Below are 18,526 nucleotides of genomic sequence, written 5' to 3'. Positions count from 1 at the left end.
GCCTGGGTAGCTCAGCGAGTATTGACGCCGACTACCACCCCTGGAGTCACAAGTTCGAATCCAGGGCGTTAATCAGGTATTATTATATTAATTTCCTTTATAAGACACTCAATTTGTACAAAAAAAAAAAAAAAAAAAAAGGTAATGTATAAGAATATTAACCTGTTTCATGTGACATCACTGTATGACCATGCTGGGGATCTGGGGATCGCCTTTTCAGCAGATTCGTTCAATGTGAAATAACAAGGAGCAAAGAAAAGATGTTTTGCACATTATTAAAAATGTAGGCTCCTATAAACCCGTATTCAACAACCTGAATATTGAGACCTGAATTTCACAACCTGAAATCCACCACTTGAATAATAAAAACTTGAAATCCACAACCTGAATTTTTTTTTAGGTGAATCCACACAAAATATTTTCAAATATTTAAAATTAACAGCAAAACTTTTTTCAAGATCATGAATTCGGAGGCTTTTTCAAATTCTGGTAATATAAAATTACGCCATACTAATCCTTCCTCATGATCACGCAGCATGTTTTCATCAGCTGAATGGGAGGCTAAACACTATTAAAGTGTGATGAGACTCATGCTGCACGTGCGTGCAAGCCATTTGTGCATCACAAGCCGATCAACTATTTAACCCTTTTCGGGGAATTGCACATGCAAAATCCTAAAATTTTATTTCCAGGTTTAATTATATTTTGAATAGACTCAGATTTTTGAACCCCACAATGTGGGTTTATGTTTCCTCTTTTAATTGTTTAATGTAATTTTGAGTGTGACCATGGTTTAAGGAGGGTGTACCTGTATGCTGGGTTGGAAATCTCAAGGATTAATAGTGGTGTTTTCCTTATTACACCACGTGTTGTTCTGAAAGCAATAAACAAATGAAACACGGAATGTAGGCTGTCATCCACGCAGCCTGACTGAAGCAAAGTGGGCGCGTTTACTCGTGTGATTAACCGAAAGTGAAGTGATGCCGGCTCGTGATGTGCAAATGGTTTGCACGATTCTGTTGGGTCTACTGCAGTCTCGTCACATTTTTCCTTTTTGTTTAGCCTCCCATTCAGCTCCTGAAAACACGCTGCATGATCATGAGGATTACATCAAGCTGTAGATTGGAATGCAGGTGCGGAATTTATAAAGTAGTCTACTCCTCTCTTGCCATTGTTGGCATCCCAGCAATTACCCCCTCTGCATGCCAATGCAGGCACGCATGCCATAGGTTGCTGACCCCTGGTCTAGATCCACTGGAAGAGAAGTTGAGACCAAAGTCATTAAAATTTTTTGACTTACCTGTGAGGTACATGGAAAACAAGGTTTTGAGGGTCCAAACCACTAACTTAAAAGAAGAAGGAAAAAAAGAAGAAAAATATAAATTCCCAGAAGAATTTTGAAAGAGCTTTTCAATTATTTAGCCAGTCATTTTTAGCGCCATTAAGGGGAGACGAAAAATTTTTTTTCCAGAAAACTTTAATTAGATAAAACTATTACATCCTGAAAAGGAAAATGTGTCCCTTGTTGGTAGAAAACAACAAAAAAAAGTACAGAAGGCTCATTATTTTAGGACCTATAAATAAGAATAAAAGCATAAACTTTGAAAAAAATATAATCAAATAAAAAACATTGGCGATGCACACAGAGAAATGTACAGTACTCTCCATCCGTCATCTCTCTGTCCTCTTTAATGGTGACAGTTTGCTGAGTGGACAGCTTTGCTAAACTCCTTTCAGTCTCATTATCTCAAACACTTTCCATCTTTCCCTTTTTCCATCTGTCCTTCTCTCTCTCTCTATTTTATTATAAAGCACATTTTATGAGAACAAGAGGCTGAAAATTTGGATGTATTTACCCATTTATATTTTTTTAGAGCAAAGAATAGCAGTGTACTGCACAAAACAGTTTTGCTGGGATATCAAACACTGATGTTGTTGGCACAATGGATGGGTTCCTGAGCTGCTGTTGTGTTCAGATCAGGGCTCATGGCTCATACAGATTTTTTAATGTACTGGTTAAGCCAGTAGTTCAGATTTGTACTAGCCTTGCTGAAATTTTCACTGGTCCTGCTTCAAAAAAATTATATTCATATTAGAGATGCACCGATGTATCGGCCAAACATTGTTGTCGGCCGATAAATGCAATTAAAAACAGCATGGTTGATTATTTTCTGTCAAAAGGTGGCTGAAAAACGTATCAGGTAATAGGTCTACAACTAGAAAATCTCTTGAGTGGAATTAAGTTGCAAATTATCGGGTGGGGAAGGAGTGTGACGAGGAGGAGGTATGGCCAGGCCGTGATGGAGCACGGCCGGCGCTGAATCAGCTGATCAGTGGGAGAGCGAGATAAGGGGCAGTCCTTTACTTGTTCCATTACCTTTACAGTGCGAGAATTTCACAAGATGCAACTATCATTAAAACTTTTAACACAACCAATTTGATTACTCAAATTAAAGCACCACATAGCAAGGAATATGATGAGTTGCTAAAGCGGAGCCTGCTTCAGCTAAAAAGGGACAAGCTTCATAATTAAGAATTCAGTTAATGCAAATTAAGAACACTCAAAAAATTAAGAAATCGAACCAATTTAATGTGAGCCTAACAAGAGGCTATTCAGAATTCAGTTAAAGTGAGGAATTTAATTAGGAATGTTTAATGTGAGTTAATAATGTGCTTTTGTTTCAGTGTTTTGTTTATAACTAAGACCAGTTACTCTGAAAAATGGAAGACATGTTGATATATAAAGAATAAAGAAGTTATTATTGTTGTGTAATTAACAATAATAATTAATTCATGATTTGAAACAACGTAGCATTAAAAAAACAGAACTGCCAAACTATCAGTATCGGCAGATGTTGCTCTAAATAATCAGATATCGTATCGGCACACACATTTTGTAACGGTGCATTCCTAGTTCAAATATATATAAAATTATATGGTTTCTGTTTAATTAGATTTACACTGATGAGCCAAAACATTATGACCACTCAAAGGTATATAACGTTGATCATCTTCTAACAAGGCCACATGTCAAGGTCTGGGTAGATTAGATGGTAGGTGGACAATCAGATATCGTAGTCAATGTGTTGAACGCAGGAGAAATGGGTAGGAGTAAAGACCTGAGCGACTTTGACAAGGGCCAAATTGTTATGGCCAGATGACTGGGTCAGAGCATCTCCGAAATGGCAAGGCTTGTGGGGTGCTCCTGGTCAGCAGTGGTGAGTACCCTGCCGACAGTGGTCCGAAGAGGGACAAATCGGCAACAGGGTGTTGGGCGCCTAAGGCTCATTGATGCGCGAGGGCAATGAAGGCTATCTCATCTGTTCCGAACCGACAGAAGGTCTACTGTTGCACAAGTCGAAGGAAATTTTAATGATGGTTACACGGAGGAGGGTGGGGGGTAAAGATGCTGACTACCACACCTGGAGTCGCAAGTTCGAATCCAGGGTGTGATGAGTGACTCCAGTCAGGCTTCCTAAGCAACCAAATGACCCGGTTGCTAGGGTGGATAGTCACGCTGGGGTAACCTCCTCTTGGTCACTATAATGTGGTTCTTGCTCTTTGTGGGGCTCTTGGTGAGTTATGCATGGATGCCACGGAGAATAGTGTGAAGCCTCCACACACGCTACGTCTCTGCAGTAACGCGCTCAACAAGCCATGTGATAAGACTGAGATTCGTCCTCCGCCACCCAGATTGAGGCGAGTTACTACGCCACCACGAGGACCTAGAGCGCATTGGGAATTGGGCATGCCAGCAGACAGGTCAGAGTACCCATGATGACCCCATCCACCGTCAAAAGTGCCTACAATGAGCACACGAGCGCCGGAACTGGACCTTGGAGCAATAGAAGTGCGCCTGGTCCGATGAGTCCCATTTTCTTTCACATCACGTGGACGGTTGTGTACCTGTGCGCCGTTCACCTGGGGAAGTGATGGCACCAGGATGCACTATGTGAAGACAAGCCGGTGGAGGGAGTGTGATGCTCTGGGTAATGTTCTGCTGGGAAACCCTGGGTCTGGCCATTCATGTGGATGTCAATTTGACATGTGCCACCTACCTAAACATTTTTGCAGACCAGCTACACCCCTTCATGGCAATGGTCTTCCCTGATGGCAGTGGCCTCTTTCAGCAGGATAATGTGCCTTGCCACACTGCACACATTGTTCGAGAATGCTTTGAGAAACATGAGTTCAAGTTGTTGCCCTGGTCTCCAAATTTCCCAGATCTCAATCTGATTGAGCATCTGTGGGATGTGCTAGACCAACATGTCTGATCCACGGCGGCTCCACCTTGCAACTTACAGGACTTGAAGGATCTGCTGCTAATATCTGGACACCTTCAGAGGTCTTGTGGAGTCCATGCCTTGGCAGGTCGGCACTGTTTTGATGGCACGTGTAGGACCAACAGCGTATTAGGCAGGCAGTCATAATGTTTTGTCTCATCTGTGTATATTGTTTATTAAATGTTAGGTGTTCTTTGCCATTTAAATTTTTTTTTTTTTTTACAACAAATGTTTTCTAAACAAAAAATACATTTTAAAACAAATAATTTATTACGTGTTTAATTTGCAATAAGGTCAATGATAGTTATAAAGTTAAACATACTTTTGCCTGAAAAGGATGGCATACAACCCTAAACTGCTGAAAGGTTTATATTGGTTTACACACTCACTGAGCACTTTATTAGGAACACTATGGTCCTAATACAGTGCCCGACATGGTCTTCTGCTGTTGTAGCCCATCTGCCTCAAGGTTCGATGTGTTGTGCATTCTGAGATGCTATTCTGCTCACTACAATTGTACATAGTGGTTATCAGCGTTACCGTAGCCTTTCTGTCAGCTCGAAACAGTCTGGTCATTCTCCGCTGACCTCTCTCATCAACAAGGTGTTTCCATCTGCAGAAATGCTATTTACTGGATGTTTGTTTTGGCACCATTCTGAGTAAACTCTAGAGACTGTTGTGCATGAAAATCCCAGGAGATCAGCAGTAACAGAAATACTCAAACCAGTCCATCTGGCACAAACAGTCATGCCACAGTCAAAATTACTGCGATAAAAATGTTTTTTCCCATTCTGATGGTTGATGTGAACATTAACTGAAGCTCCTGACCCATAGCTGCATGATTTTATGCATTGCACTGCTGCCACACGATTGGCTGATAAGATAATTGCATGAATAAGTAGGATGCTTCCAAGACTATCACAAGTTATTCTGGCAATTTCGACAAAACTTCATCTCTGTTAGCCAGCTACATAAAGTAACCATTGTGACATTTAAATCAGCAGAAGTTACTACCACAATGCTCAATATGTCGCAGAAAACCAAATGTTTAAGTGTCCAAGGCATAAAAACACATCTACAACATCAACAATCAAAACACAGTGACAGGACTGGCTAGATAGGGCAAGTGACAGTTTCGTCAACTGGCTCGAAACTCTCTCACACTGGCCCCGGGCAACCCTTATTATTGTTGAGCCCTGCATTTCCTCATTAAGAGCTCTCATCCATACAAAGGAAGTGTCAGGTGACTGAGTGTTTGAGGCACCATAATGAGTGCTGTCATTGAGCTGTGCATTGTTGCCATGGGCCTACTGTATATTCATCTCTGCTCTACCATTGCGAGACAGCACTGCAGAGAGATGCAGAGGAGAGCAGAGCTCGAGAACAGGAGGAGACAAGAGAGAAGGATAAAAGAAGAAGAGAGGACCAAAAAGAGGACAGAGGGACAGCGGAGTAAACATCATCCATCACTGTAAAGGGGTTCTCCTACAGCCGGCTGACAGGCTGCACAGAACAGGAGCACAGACTGCTCACTTGCACAGGCGAGATAACCTACAGAGCTGATCAAAGTATGGAGCCTTCTGCCTTAAAATCAGCTCCTCTTCTTTGGAAACTCCAGCTGAACAACCTTTTCTGCATCCGTTCTGTACACTCTTCCCTACACAACTCTGCAGAGATCTTTAAAACTAGTTTTCCTCTGCAGCAGTCTCTCTGCCCTCAGTGACTGCCCTCCCTATCATACCTGATCATAAATCTCTAATCAAAGAGCCATATACTGAATGCCTCCACTGCAAATAGTGGAAGATATCACACATCTACAAGACTCTGCTTTCAACTGATACCTCCACCATTTAGTCCATTCTGTACCACATGACCATGACACATCTGCAGACACAGCTCTGATGCACACAGTGTGACTGTGCAGGGGAATAAGACCTGACACCCCAGCATGTCAAAACATTAAAATACTGAGAGAACAAAGGGTCACTAGGGCACAGTCAGGGGACAGCCAAGTGTGATTTGTATGCATGTGTGGAGAGTTCTACATCCAGTATCTAAACTCATCAAATGATGTGTGTGGAGCAGCGGACAGTGTGTGCCGCATGGCTGCAGTTTAATTCCTTTGCATTTTCACCTTCAGACTAAAATAAGGAGAAAACTGTAATATGCAGCTGCAGCGATACGCTGCCCAGAACAAGCGAGAGGATTTCTGTCCTTCTCCATTAAAGTCCATGGGCAGATAAGACGTGGGGTGGGTGAGAAGGTGACATTTATTCCCCCTGAAAAGGCTTTTTCAGACCTCTGGGCAATCAGCAATCCCCTGAGACCAACGGCTGCAAAATCTGGAGGCCTGTGCACTTCAAACATTCATGAAACAACTGAACAATACAGACAGCAGACACAAAAATCCATTAAAAATCAATAAGCTATATTGTACCTCCTGTCCTGAGAGGTAGTAAGCAGCCAGAAGCCCTCCAATGAAGCGGATGTTCACCTCAAAGACAGATACTTCTGCGTTCTGTGGAAACAGAGGGAAAAGAGAGATAAAAATAAATTAAAGGCACAAAAGGTCAATCAAACTTTTAAATAGCAGCACTCTCAAACCCCAATTTAAACATCAGAGCTGACACAATAATCTCTCAATATAGGACTAAATAGAATGCTGGAGCAGTGCGTGTGGCTGGTAATGTGTGTGTGTGGGTTTACTTAGCTGTACTTTGGAGACAAATTTGTCCCCAGTAGTGACCTTTATGGATAACATCCAGGGACAACCATTTTTATCACTGGAAAAATTATTAATAAAGCAAATAATATATATGTAATCTAAATATGCAACAAGTTCTCATTTAGACAGAGTCTGGGTTAGTCTGTAGTCATTACAATTAGACTTCTATTGTTTTATATACAGCTATGGTATGTCCTCATTTAGAAAGCCAAGGAAACGCATGAGTGTGTGTGTGTGTATGTGTGTGTTTGATATTCATCCGAGCTCATGAAAAGACTGCTGGGCCTAATCAACATTTAATCATGTCAGATTCAACCTTTGTTGAATTACCATGAAGCAGCTAATCATTCTCTCTCTCTCTATATATCTCTCTCTCACACACACACACAAAATAATATTTATTTGCTAGAAATAGGATTATTTTGTTTGACCAAAACAGCAAAGGAACTAATTCAACCAATACAGCAAAAGAATCTAAACACTGAAAATACAGAAAGGATGCTTGTACAAGCTCCCCGCATTTCATTCAGCCCTCTGACAATACCATAATTCATAGTGCCTTAAGAAGCACTTGGTTTTTTTGTGTGTACTGCTCATGAAACATAAGCAGGTTTTCCAGTTCTTAACATAACATTGCTAAAGCACTTATATTGACATGTTTTTATACTAATTTGGTAAGACAGGAACATGCTTTAACCAACTATTTTCAATTAGCATTAATTTAGCATTTCTATTAATTCTGACAAAAAGATAACAAGAAGCAGATTAATTCAGATATAACCATTCTCTGACCAAGGGCCATTAATTCAGCTTTACCAGCTGTGATTAATACTGATGGCAAGCAGCATCATCCATCATCACAACAGAAGCGGAGAGACAGAAAGAGAGAGAGATAACAGGAGGACATAAAGGGGAAGGAGAGGGTCTAAATAATCTTGAACACAGCTATTAACATTGTTATAACCATGTTATTAACAGCATGTAACAGAACAGCCATTCCAGTGCCCATAAACAAATAAGAAGCCTAAGACCAGATGGTCTTGTTTTTGGTTTTACACTCTTTGTCCACATGTGCAGTTGCAAACTGTAGTCTGACTTTTTTATGGCGGTTTTGCAGCAGTGACTTCTTCCTTGCTGAGCAGCCTTTCAGGTAATGTTGATATAGGACTCATTTTACTGTAGATGTAGATACTTGTCTACCCGTTTCCTCCAGCATCTTCACAAGGTCCTTTGCTGTTGTTCTGGGATTGATTTGCACTTTTCGCACCAAACTACGTTCATCTCTAGGAGACAAAATGCGTCTCCTTCCTGAGTGGTATGATGGCTGCGTGGTCCCATGGTGTTTATACTTGCGTACTATTGTTTGTACAGATGAACGTGGTATCTTCAGGCGTTTGTAAATTGCTCCCAAGGATGGACCAGACTTGTGGAGGTCCACAATTTTTACGCACTGAGGCCTTAAAATACACCCACAGGTACACCTCCAATTCAGTACACCTCCTATCAGAAGCTAATTGTCTAAAGGCTTGACATCATTTTCTGGAATTTTTCAAGCTGCTTAAAGGCACAGTTAACTTAGTGTATGTACATTTGTGACCCACTAGAATTGTGATATAGTCAATTAAAAGTGAAACAATCTGTCTGTAAACAATTGTTGGAAAAATTACTCATGTCATGCACAAAGTAGATGATCTATATAATGTATGTAAGGGATAATCCACTGCTAGGTTTATGAATGCACACCTAGCCATGGATTATCCCGCTTACACCATAGTCACTTGTCAGCATTTAAAAGTTAATGCTGTCATTGATTTTCAGCGCAAATTAAAACTGGAAGAAAGAAAACAACAGTTATCTTTATCTATGGGTTGTTAGATCTAGAGTTCTGCCCATTCTAAATCAGACACAGAAATAATGTAGTGCAATGAGATTACATTTACTTCAATTAATTAAATAAAAAGCTGTGAGAATAATTGGAAAAATGTCCATACACTATGTAAAAACTTCAATAAATTTAAATGCACAATTCAAAAATAATAATAGCCACAAAATGTAGAAGGGTTGGTATTCCTAAAACAATATTTAAATTCTATTCTTTATCATTTTCAAATTGAGGAAAAACCATTATGGACGTGACGTCTCTTTGTTATGGATGCGACAGATGCCTTTGATAGGTCCATGCAAAACATAGCTGAATATCAAACCATACTTTCCTTACAAGCCCTAATTCTAATTTTCTCCAGGTTGGACTTTGTAATACATTGCTGATGAACACTGGTGTCTTTTCCATTTTTGCTGTATTGCTTCACAGTTGATTTAAAAACGGCATTAAGGCTGTCAAATAAAAAATGCACAATTTGAATATTCGTCAAATTTAAGGTAAATAATGCACATTTGAATGATAAAACCGTATGTTCGAATTTTCAGACCAATCACGTTCTTGGGCTAAACAAAAGGCTAGATGCAGCACAGCAAATACAGTTCTACAGAATGCAGGCGTCTCGAAAGGCATTATTAAAAGTTGAAGCTATTTTTTAACTTGACACGGCATCTAAAAAAACAGTGCTCCTGCACGAGACTATGACACGTGGCACAACGGTCAAAGACATCAGTCTAGTGCATGTTTACTTTGAAAAACAAATGGAAAACTGAGTGGAAAGAAGCAAGTGTTCAGAGTGAACAGCCCCTTAGATGGAGGTATCTGGCCATTTCATTTTGCTCTCAGCATAATCAATGCATTTTAAAACGCTTTGTTAGGGAAGTAGTTTAATTTGGAGAAGAACATCAAGATCCCCTTGTCCTGTTTCATTATGTTGCACTCCGTCTGTATGAACAGCCTCTGGTCTAAGAGTCTGAGCCATTTTACCACGGAGTTCAGCCAAATACCACTACTATTTGGGAATATTACTACCGTACATACAACTGTAATGGCACTAGTGTTACCGCACTGTTTCCTCGTCTTACTTTTTACTTATGAACTGGCTAAATCTTTATTATGACAATTATTATTTTATGCACTTTAAAAAGGAATGAACAGCCAGGAATGTTCTTTGCAATAATTAACAGGGTGCTGTTTGGTTTATGTATTTGTTGTGCCCTCTTGTGGACTCGGAAAAAAACAATTAAAAAAATGGTTGACTTTAAAATTCAAATTTAATAAGAATTTTGGTAACTTGTAAATAACATTTTTTAATTTTGATTCTCAGCCCTGTTGACAGCCCTAGATGGCATTGCATGACTTGATGTTGTTTTTTGTGATGTAACTGTTGTGTACGGATGTGAACCTGTGCATTAAACGGTTTTAACGAACGCATTCCAGCCAATTAGAATTGAGTATTCTGATAGACATGGTATAAGGTTACATACTCCCATCATATAAATTACTAGATAAAATGCAAGTAATAGACTTGTTCCTCTTACCACTGGGATGAAAATAGCATCCGCTTTAATTTTATTCTAAAACAATGATTGCAGAAGTTTCAGACCAGTTTTGTACTAACCACTCAAAGACATCAATGGACTAACAATTTCACAGTAAAATGATTATTAAAAACACAAATTTTTAAGTAGCACAAGTTTAGTTAATCTAATCCAGAGAAAAAGTAAAACTATCTTTCCCAAACACTACTTCACAGAAGGGATCAATTGTACTTGAAGAAATAAACATTTTCTCTCTCTCTGATCATGTCACGTTTATTCAGTATTTCACTTTTATGCTCAAAGTCTCCCATTTTCTTTTACCAGTGTTCTTCAGAAATCCTTCCAAAACCTCCACTCCACTAAGAAAGCTGGAGCCCTGAACAGCCAGCCACGTCCAAACATGAATCATCTTCACATGTTTTGTAAGACACGCTTGTCCAAAAGCTCCGGTGAGGTAGGGGGGCGAGAAAATAAATTATGTTAGTGCTAGACAAGGAAGAAAGCTACAGAAATCTCAGGGACTGTGTGCCCACAAGATCTGCTACAAGAAAGAGGCAGAAGGATGTCCATGCTTTTACATGGACAAGTTGTTTAATCTTAAAATGCAAATATGAATCCTGAAAATTTAAGTAAATCAGTTAGTTTTTAGAATCCAGTTGTCACTCTCGTTTAAAACAACACTGTGTGAAAAGTGTGAAAGTACCCATAATTAGCACTCTAAAACAGGACTGACAACCATATTTTACTGCTGTAAATGTAGCCAAAATGGCACATCACACATCCACCAGAGAGATGATAGACCATAAAGGCTCTCCATATCTGAAAAAGGAGATGGGAAAAAGCGACCGACAGGGAAATGGAGAGAAACAGGAGAGGAAGAAATCTCATTAATGGGTCAGGATGTGAATGCAGACAGAGAAGGAGAGCAGGAGATATGGGGCCCCTGGGGTCTGGCCCTGGTTTCATTCTCAGACTTCTCTTTTGTCTTCCATTTTCTCCTCAACATCACCAGCTAATTCTAGAAGCAGAGTTCTGTTTGTTCACATTGTTTCCATGGCGCCAGTCTTGTCTCCTGGAAACTGTGATGTGTCACATTTACTCCTTTCTCACCACGCTTATCCTCATAGTGCCACCACACTCTCAATCTGATCAAAAACTGAGAGATTCACACACTCTCTGAGGACTGAAGTGTTTGGAGAGTTATGGGGTGTCGAACGATTTTTAATACAGCAGTGTCAACCACTGTGAAATAATGTCCTGAGAAATAACTGTCTAAAAACAAAAACAGGCAGACTTTGCCTGCAAACCTCCAAGAAATGAAAATCGGTCAGTCTTTCAGAGGTATTGTTAAGTGAGCTTGTGTTTGTATCGGAGTCTAGGCTACTTACCACGCCGAAATCCAGATTTTGTTCGATCCACTCCTGGCCATCCTTAAACTCGTCATGGAGACCCATTATATAGAGGGTGTCCAGGGCATCTACTACAGTAGCCCCCATCTGGGAATTCCCTGCAAAGAGGGCGTAGAAAGACAATGAATACCACAAACACATATTATGACCATGCCTCTAACTGCCAGTGAAAGTAATCTCCATTTTCATCAGTATAAATTAAAAATGTGAGTTGTACTTGCCAAGGATGCAGCCAAATGTTTAAGATATGGGGGTCCAAATATAAAAGCTCAAGAATCTGCCATTAAAAAAACAAAAATATTTTGATCAACTAATATGAATATTGTGGGAGACAAATCATAAGGGCCCATATGGGCCAAAAGTGCCATGTCTCCATGATATTCTGGTCTCTAGATATGGCTCAGATCACAAAGTCTATGGGATTTTTGATTGTGCCATGCACAAGACAAAAATCTTGAGTCTGATTGCTAAGAAAAGTGAAGTAATAGTACTACTTAACAAGTCGCACAATTTGTGGCATCATTCATGTCAGTAGCACAAACAGAGCACGTAACAGCAAGTTATGTGCTGAAATTTAAAGAGGTCATGACATGCCTTTTTTTATTATTTTAATATGTTTCTTAAGATTCAGTTATAATATTAGTAAAGTTTTTTACATAAAACATATTTGTAAAAAATATTTTTTCCACTCTGACTGACCCTCTGTCAGAAACGCTCAGTTTTGGCGCTGCATCACCTTTAAGACTTGACAGCAAACACCCACTGTTATAATTGGATCTCTGCTCTTGACTGACCTGCTCTCTCCTTGCCATCTCACCGCTACTCGGTGGGCTACGGAATTGATAAGGTAGGCGTTGATATGTTGTAGAGGCGGTCAGACACAAATGTCTACCACAGTGTGACATCACAATGTGGAGGAAGTAGAGAACAGGTCGTTTTGGCAGCTTGTTTTAAAAAAAAAAAATCTCTTTTTGCAGTGAGGGGGAAATTGAGTTCTGAAACTTACAGCATGTTTTTATAGTGCAATGATCTCTTATATTATCAAAAGATCAAGGAAATTTGTATTCTTCATGTCCTGACCCCTTTAACACTTCAAGTTAGGGGTGTGTTAAAATCCCTAACTCTATAAGCAACAGTAACAATGACAATACCCTAGAACACATGAACCCAAAAGGGACACAAAAGATCCAATAGAAGGACTCACACTATCCTGTCCATGATCTCTGTGATGGCTTGAGTTTAACAAGACTCAGGCCTTCATTACAATACTGACAGCTCCATCACACACTCATTTCTTCCACTTTCCTAATCTCCCCATCTCAATATCTCCACAAACTGGAGGAGGAAAATAGACAGTCTTCATTAATGCAGTATGTCTCTCTTTGTACAAAAGGAGAATGGTATCAATCAGAGCCAAAATGTAAAGTGGAAAAAACACTAAATATTAGCTTATGCATCAGAATCCTTAGTGTGTAATTTTTTTTTACATTAAAATACTTTCTCCCAGCTTACCATGCAGAAACATCTATAAATTAGCAATTCATAGGATGATTCGACTAAAAGTGTAAACACTGTTGCTCCGTGGCGCTTTCAAAACATTGATCTGTTTGAGCATCCCGGCCAAATTGATATGGCAACATTAGCTCAACAAATCCCATGAGTTTGGGGTGGGACAATCCAGACCAGTGGCAGACGAGAGTTCAGGAAACCAGTTTGAAAACAGTGATTGTTCTTGCAATTTCATTAGGTGACACTGGAGGAGCAGAAATGACACACTTCACCTTTAAACTGCCCGTTTAGAGAAAAATGTAAACAAGATTGAATTTAAACATTGGTGTTATCCTATTAATACTACAATTTAAAAGCAGAAAACTGTCGAAAGATGCTGTGTGGCATCCCTCTCTCCCTCAGTCTGTGGGAGCGGCAGTGTTATCATCATTATTATTGTCAGGAGCTCTAAATCACTCTAATGGGGCTTTTCCACTGCACGGTACAGCTCGACTCGACTCTGCTCGCTTTTTGGGGGTTTTCCACTGTGGATAGTACCTGGTACTTTTTTTAGTACCACCTCAGTCGAGGTTCCAAGTGAGCCGAGATGATACTAAATGTGATGTCAAAACCCTGCAGATCACTGATTTGTCAGAGAGAATCGTCACTACCAGCTTCATTGCTATAAGCTAGATGGCTGGTTAGCTTACCCTTTTGCGTCGTCTTTGAGCTAACACAGTGTTGCCCTCGTCTGTGCTATGGTGTATGATTTCCCAAACTCTCCTGTTTTCAGTGGTATTTTGTCTTGCTGCCGTCAGCCTCTTTTGAAACAAAGTTTGTCGTCTTGCTGTGAAAAACAGCCACATGTCGAGAATCAAGAACACCATTCCTTCGATATCCTCCATTGCTCCTTTGTTGTGTGTTTGTGTCACGTTTAAGATGATGTCACGGCAGTAGAGGCAGCGCAACTATGACGATCAGCCTACAATCCCACCCACGTTGAGGCTGCACTAAACTGCAGTGGAAAAGCAAGCTCAGAAAAGTAAAGCAAGCAGAGTCGAGTCGAACCATAACATGCAGTGGAAAAGTGCCATAAAAATACCCAGAAGCCACCAGCCTCTTAGCTTTTTTAAGTTCAACACTCCAGCCCAGCCCTCTTCCACAGTGGTTCTCAACTGGTTTTACATTTGGACCCAGATTTTGCACATTTGGTGACAGGTTGCCACTTGGTGCCCAAAGTATCAAAATTACACAAGAAATCAAACATCTCTTCAAAATAAAAATAAAAATGCACTAGAATAGTGTTTAATAATATTACTATGAACTACATAGGCCGAACAATATGCAAAATTATTTATATGACACAGGCTGAGTAGGAAAATTGACTAATTTGTAAATGCATAAACAGCAGAAGCTGGATTTACATGGATAATGTTTTTTTTTTTTTTTTTTAGGATTAGGGCATGTCACGCAACCTGTCCATGTTAGGCATCTGCCAAATTTGGCTAGATTTACTAAATGACAGAACTTGAAAATGTGCCAAAATACTGTAGGAGTTTGTCTGGATGCCTAGCCTTTGACATCAACAGCAAAAGATATGGGAAGCATTTTTATCTTTCCTTATAAAAGCCTATGTATTTTGATTACCTTAACTACACACAAATGTGTCGTGAGTTCCATATGCAATTATTTTTCCTGCCAACCCATTTTTGGGTCGCGACCGATCATTACTACTAAACTACGGAAACATTTCTGCTTTTCATCCCACTACAAGTTTACAAGGCCTACATCCCTGTCCTCTTATGTCATTTATGATCACATCATCTTCACTCCATTTTCCTTTATTGCTCCTTTCCATTCCATCCTTCAGTTGCCTTTCTCTATGCAACTGTAAAAAGAGACTCTTCATCTTTAAAGGAATAGTTCACCCAAAACTGAAAATTCTCTCATCATTTACTCACCCTCATGCCATCCCAGAATATCTCAGCTCTGTTGGTCCATACAATGCAAGTGACTGGTGATCAGCACTTTAAAGCTCCAAAAAGTACAGACAGTCGTAGTAGAAGTAATCCATACAACTCCAGTAGTTAAATTAATGTCTTCTATAGCAACACGATTGCTTTGGGTGAGAAACAGATCCATATTTAAGTCTTTTTCACTATAATTGTTAACTTCTGGTTGCTCTCCAATGAGCGTTCGTGAGAGGACCCAGTTCATGCAGCCTCTACCATGACGCAAGCGCGTTGGCATGTTCAAATGAAAGCAAAACCAATGAAGCTTGTGAACAGGGTTCTGGTGTAAATAAACCGAGCTGCACTTCTGGTTGTATTGCGTCAGTTCTCACGTGAACATGTCAGCGTTCTTACATGAAATGGGTCCTCTCATGGACGTGCATTGAAGAGTGACCATAAGTAAACAATTAGTGAAAAAGACTTTAATGATCTGTTTCTCACCCCAAGCGTTCGTGTCGCTTTAGAACACATACAGTTGAAGTCCGAAGTTTACATACACTTAGGTTGAAGTCAATAAAACTCATTTTTTAACCACTCCACAGATTTAATATTAGCAAACTATAGTTGTCAAGTCATTTAGGACATCTACTTTGTGCATGACATGAGTTATTTTTCCAACAATTGTTTACAGACAGATTGTTTCACTTTTAATTGACTATCTCACAAAGTTAACTCTGCCTTCAACAGCTTGGAAAATTCCAGAAAATGATGTCAAGCCTTTAGGCAATTAGCTTCTGATAGGAGGTGTACTGAATTGGAGGTGTACCTGTGGATGTATTTTAAGGCCTACCGTCAAACTCAGTGTCTCTTTGCTTGACATCATGAGAAAATAAAAAAAATCAGCCAAGACCTCAGAAAAACACTGTGGACCTCCACAAGTCTGGTTCATCCTTGGGAGCAATTTCCAAACGCCTGAAGGTACCACGTTCATCTGTACAATCAATAGTACACAAGTATAAACACCATGGGACCACACAACCATCATACCGCTCAGGAAGGAGACGAATTCTGTCTCTGAGAGATGAATGTAGTTTGGTGCAAAAAGTGCAAATCAATCCCAGAACAACAGCAAAGGACCTTGAGAAGATGCTGGAGGAAATATCCACAGTATATCCACACTAAAACAAGTCCTATATCGACATAACCAGCAAGGAAGAAGCCACTGCTCCAAAACCACCATAAAAAAAGCCAGACTACAGTTTGCAAGTGCACATGTGGACAAAGATTTTACTTTTTGGAGAAATGTCCTCTGGTCTAATGAAACAAAAACTGAACTGTTTGGCCATAATGACATTATGTTTGGAGGAAAAGGGTGAGGCTTGCAAGCCGAAGAACACCATCCCAACCGTGAAGCATGGGGGTGGCAGCATCATGTTGTGGGGGTGTTTTGCTGCAGGAGGGACTGGTGCACTTCACAAAATAGATGGCATCATGAGGAAGGAAAACTATGTGTATATATTGAAGCAACATCTCAAGACATCAGCCAGGTAGTTAAAGCTTGGTTGCAAATGTGTCTTACAAATGGACAATGACCCCAAGCATACCTCCAAAGTTGTGGCAAAATGGCTTAAGGACAACAAATTCAAGATATTGGAGTGGCCCTCACAAAGCCCTGATCTCATTCTGATAGAAAATTTGTGGGCAGAACTGAAAAAGCATGTGCGAGCAAGGAGTCCTACAAACCTGACTCAGTTACACCAGTTCTGTCTGGAGGAATGGGCCAAAATTCCAGCAACTTATTGTGAGACGCATGTGGAAGGCTACCCAAAATGTTTGACCCAAGTTAAACAATTTAAAGGCAATGCTACCAAATAGTAACAAAGTGTATGTAAACTTCTGACCCACTGGGAATGTGATGAAAGAAAGAAAAGCTGAAATAAATCATTCTCTCTACTATTATTCTGACATTTCACATTCTTAAAATAAAGTAGTGATCCTAACTGACATAAGACAGAGAATGCTTTCTACAATTAAATGTCAGGAATTGTGAAAACTGAGTTTAAATGTATTTGGCTATGGTGTATGTAAACTTCTGACTTCAACTGTAAATTTAACTGTAGTATGGATTACTTTTACTATGACTGTCTGTGCTTTTTAGAGCTTTAAATTGCTGCTCTCCATTCACTTGTAGTTTATAGACCTACAGAGCTGAGATACTCCTCTAAAAATCTTCATCATGTTTGTTTTCTGCAGAAGAAAGAAAATCATACACATCTGGGATGGCATGAAGGTGAGTAATTGATGAGAGAATTTTCATTTTAGGCTAACCATCCTTTAACTTGTCTTTTAAGATGGATAAACAAAATCATCACTCCAATATTTGCTTTCTGGCTTATAAGCACTCAATCTCTCTCCATCATTCCTCCTCTCTCAACTCTCTTGGACTGGAAATCAGGTCTCATTATACAGAATGAGTCTTGATTGGCATTTAAACAAGATGGCATTATGGATGCCACACTTTCCTTGTGTAAATCAAATTGGACTCAATAAGGTTACTTGGGGCATACCAATGCTAGTCATTCTGAGCTCTTCTCTCTCACTTTGCTTAATACAATCCATCTCTCACTCCTTCTCTCCCTCACTTTGAGTCATCTATGCCAGCTTTATTTGGCGATAGATTTTGAGTGTGCACACGTGGCAGCCGGTGTGATGATTTATTTCTTCAGCTGGTCTTCAGATTCTCCACTGCCTCAGCAGCTTTAGCGCAACACCAGCTCATAGAGATCCTATGCAATTGTACATTCTATTTAGGAGGGCTTCAGCCCCCCCCCCAAAAAAAAATTATGTGATTAACTGTCAGCAACCTTTTTGATTTTGATCTCAAAGTTTGCTGAAAATCTTAAATCTTATTTCACTCTGAATTCTAGACATCTAACCAACAAAGCAATTTTAATTGGTTTATTTAAACTTTAGGCAAGAAATAAGAGTTTGAGACTGTGATACAAATGTACACAAAATAGCAGCTGGAATTTTAACTCCTGCATTTTGTCTTGGAAATGCAACAGTGTGCTGTCTCCTCCTATCCATCTTGTCTTGGGTTTAGATTAATCAAGGGATTAGAGTGGAGTAGAACGGCAGTGCAGCCAAACCCTGTTCATAGCCAACAGTTTTAAAGTGCCCACCATTTCTGCAGCCAAAGCAACCAGACAGTGGTCATCCCTGGACCCTGACAGAAATCTGTTGTGCTTT

General features: G+C 39.8%; 1 protein-coding gene across 5 annotated transcripts in view; it reads right to left on the bottom strand.

Moving 5' to 3' along the window:
* LOC127446773 (mannosyl-oligosaccharide 1,2-alpha-mannosidase IB) overlaps nucleotides 1-18,526 on the bottom strand; it is a 146,281-nt gene that overhangs the window by 41,448 nt on the left and 86,307 nt on the right. For 4 of the 5 annotated variants that reach the window (XM_051707965.1, XM_051707968.1, XM_051707967.1 and 1 more), the window contains 2 exons: nucleotides 11,817-11,935; nucleotides 6,721-6,801 (listed from right to left, as the gene is read on the bottom strand). In XM_051707965.1, the coding sequence (XP_051563925.1) occupies nucleotides 6,721-6,801; nucleotides 11,817-11,935 (200 nt within the window). Of the gene's footprint in view, nucleotides 1-6,720; nucleotides 6,802-11,816; nucleotides 11,936-12,058; nucleotides 12,115-18,526 lie in introns of those variants that run through there. The other variant, XM_051707969.1, reaches the window with a different exon arrangement.

This window comes from Myxocyprinus asiaticus, chromosome 10 (genome assembly GCF_019703515.2).
Source record: "Myxocyprinus asiaticus isolate MX2 ecotype Aquarium Trade chromosome 10, UBuf_Myxa_2, whole genome shotgun sequence".
Lineage (NCBI taxonomy): Eukaryota > Metazoa > Chordata > Actinopteri > Cypriniformes > Catostomidae > Myxocyprinus > Myxocyprinus asiaticus.
Note: the sequence above shows the minus strand (reverse complement) of the source record. Positions and strands in the feature narration are given on the sequence as shown.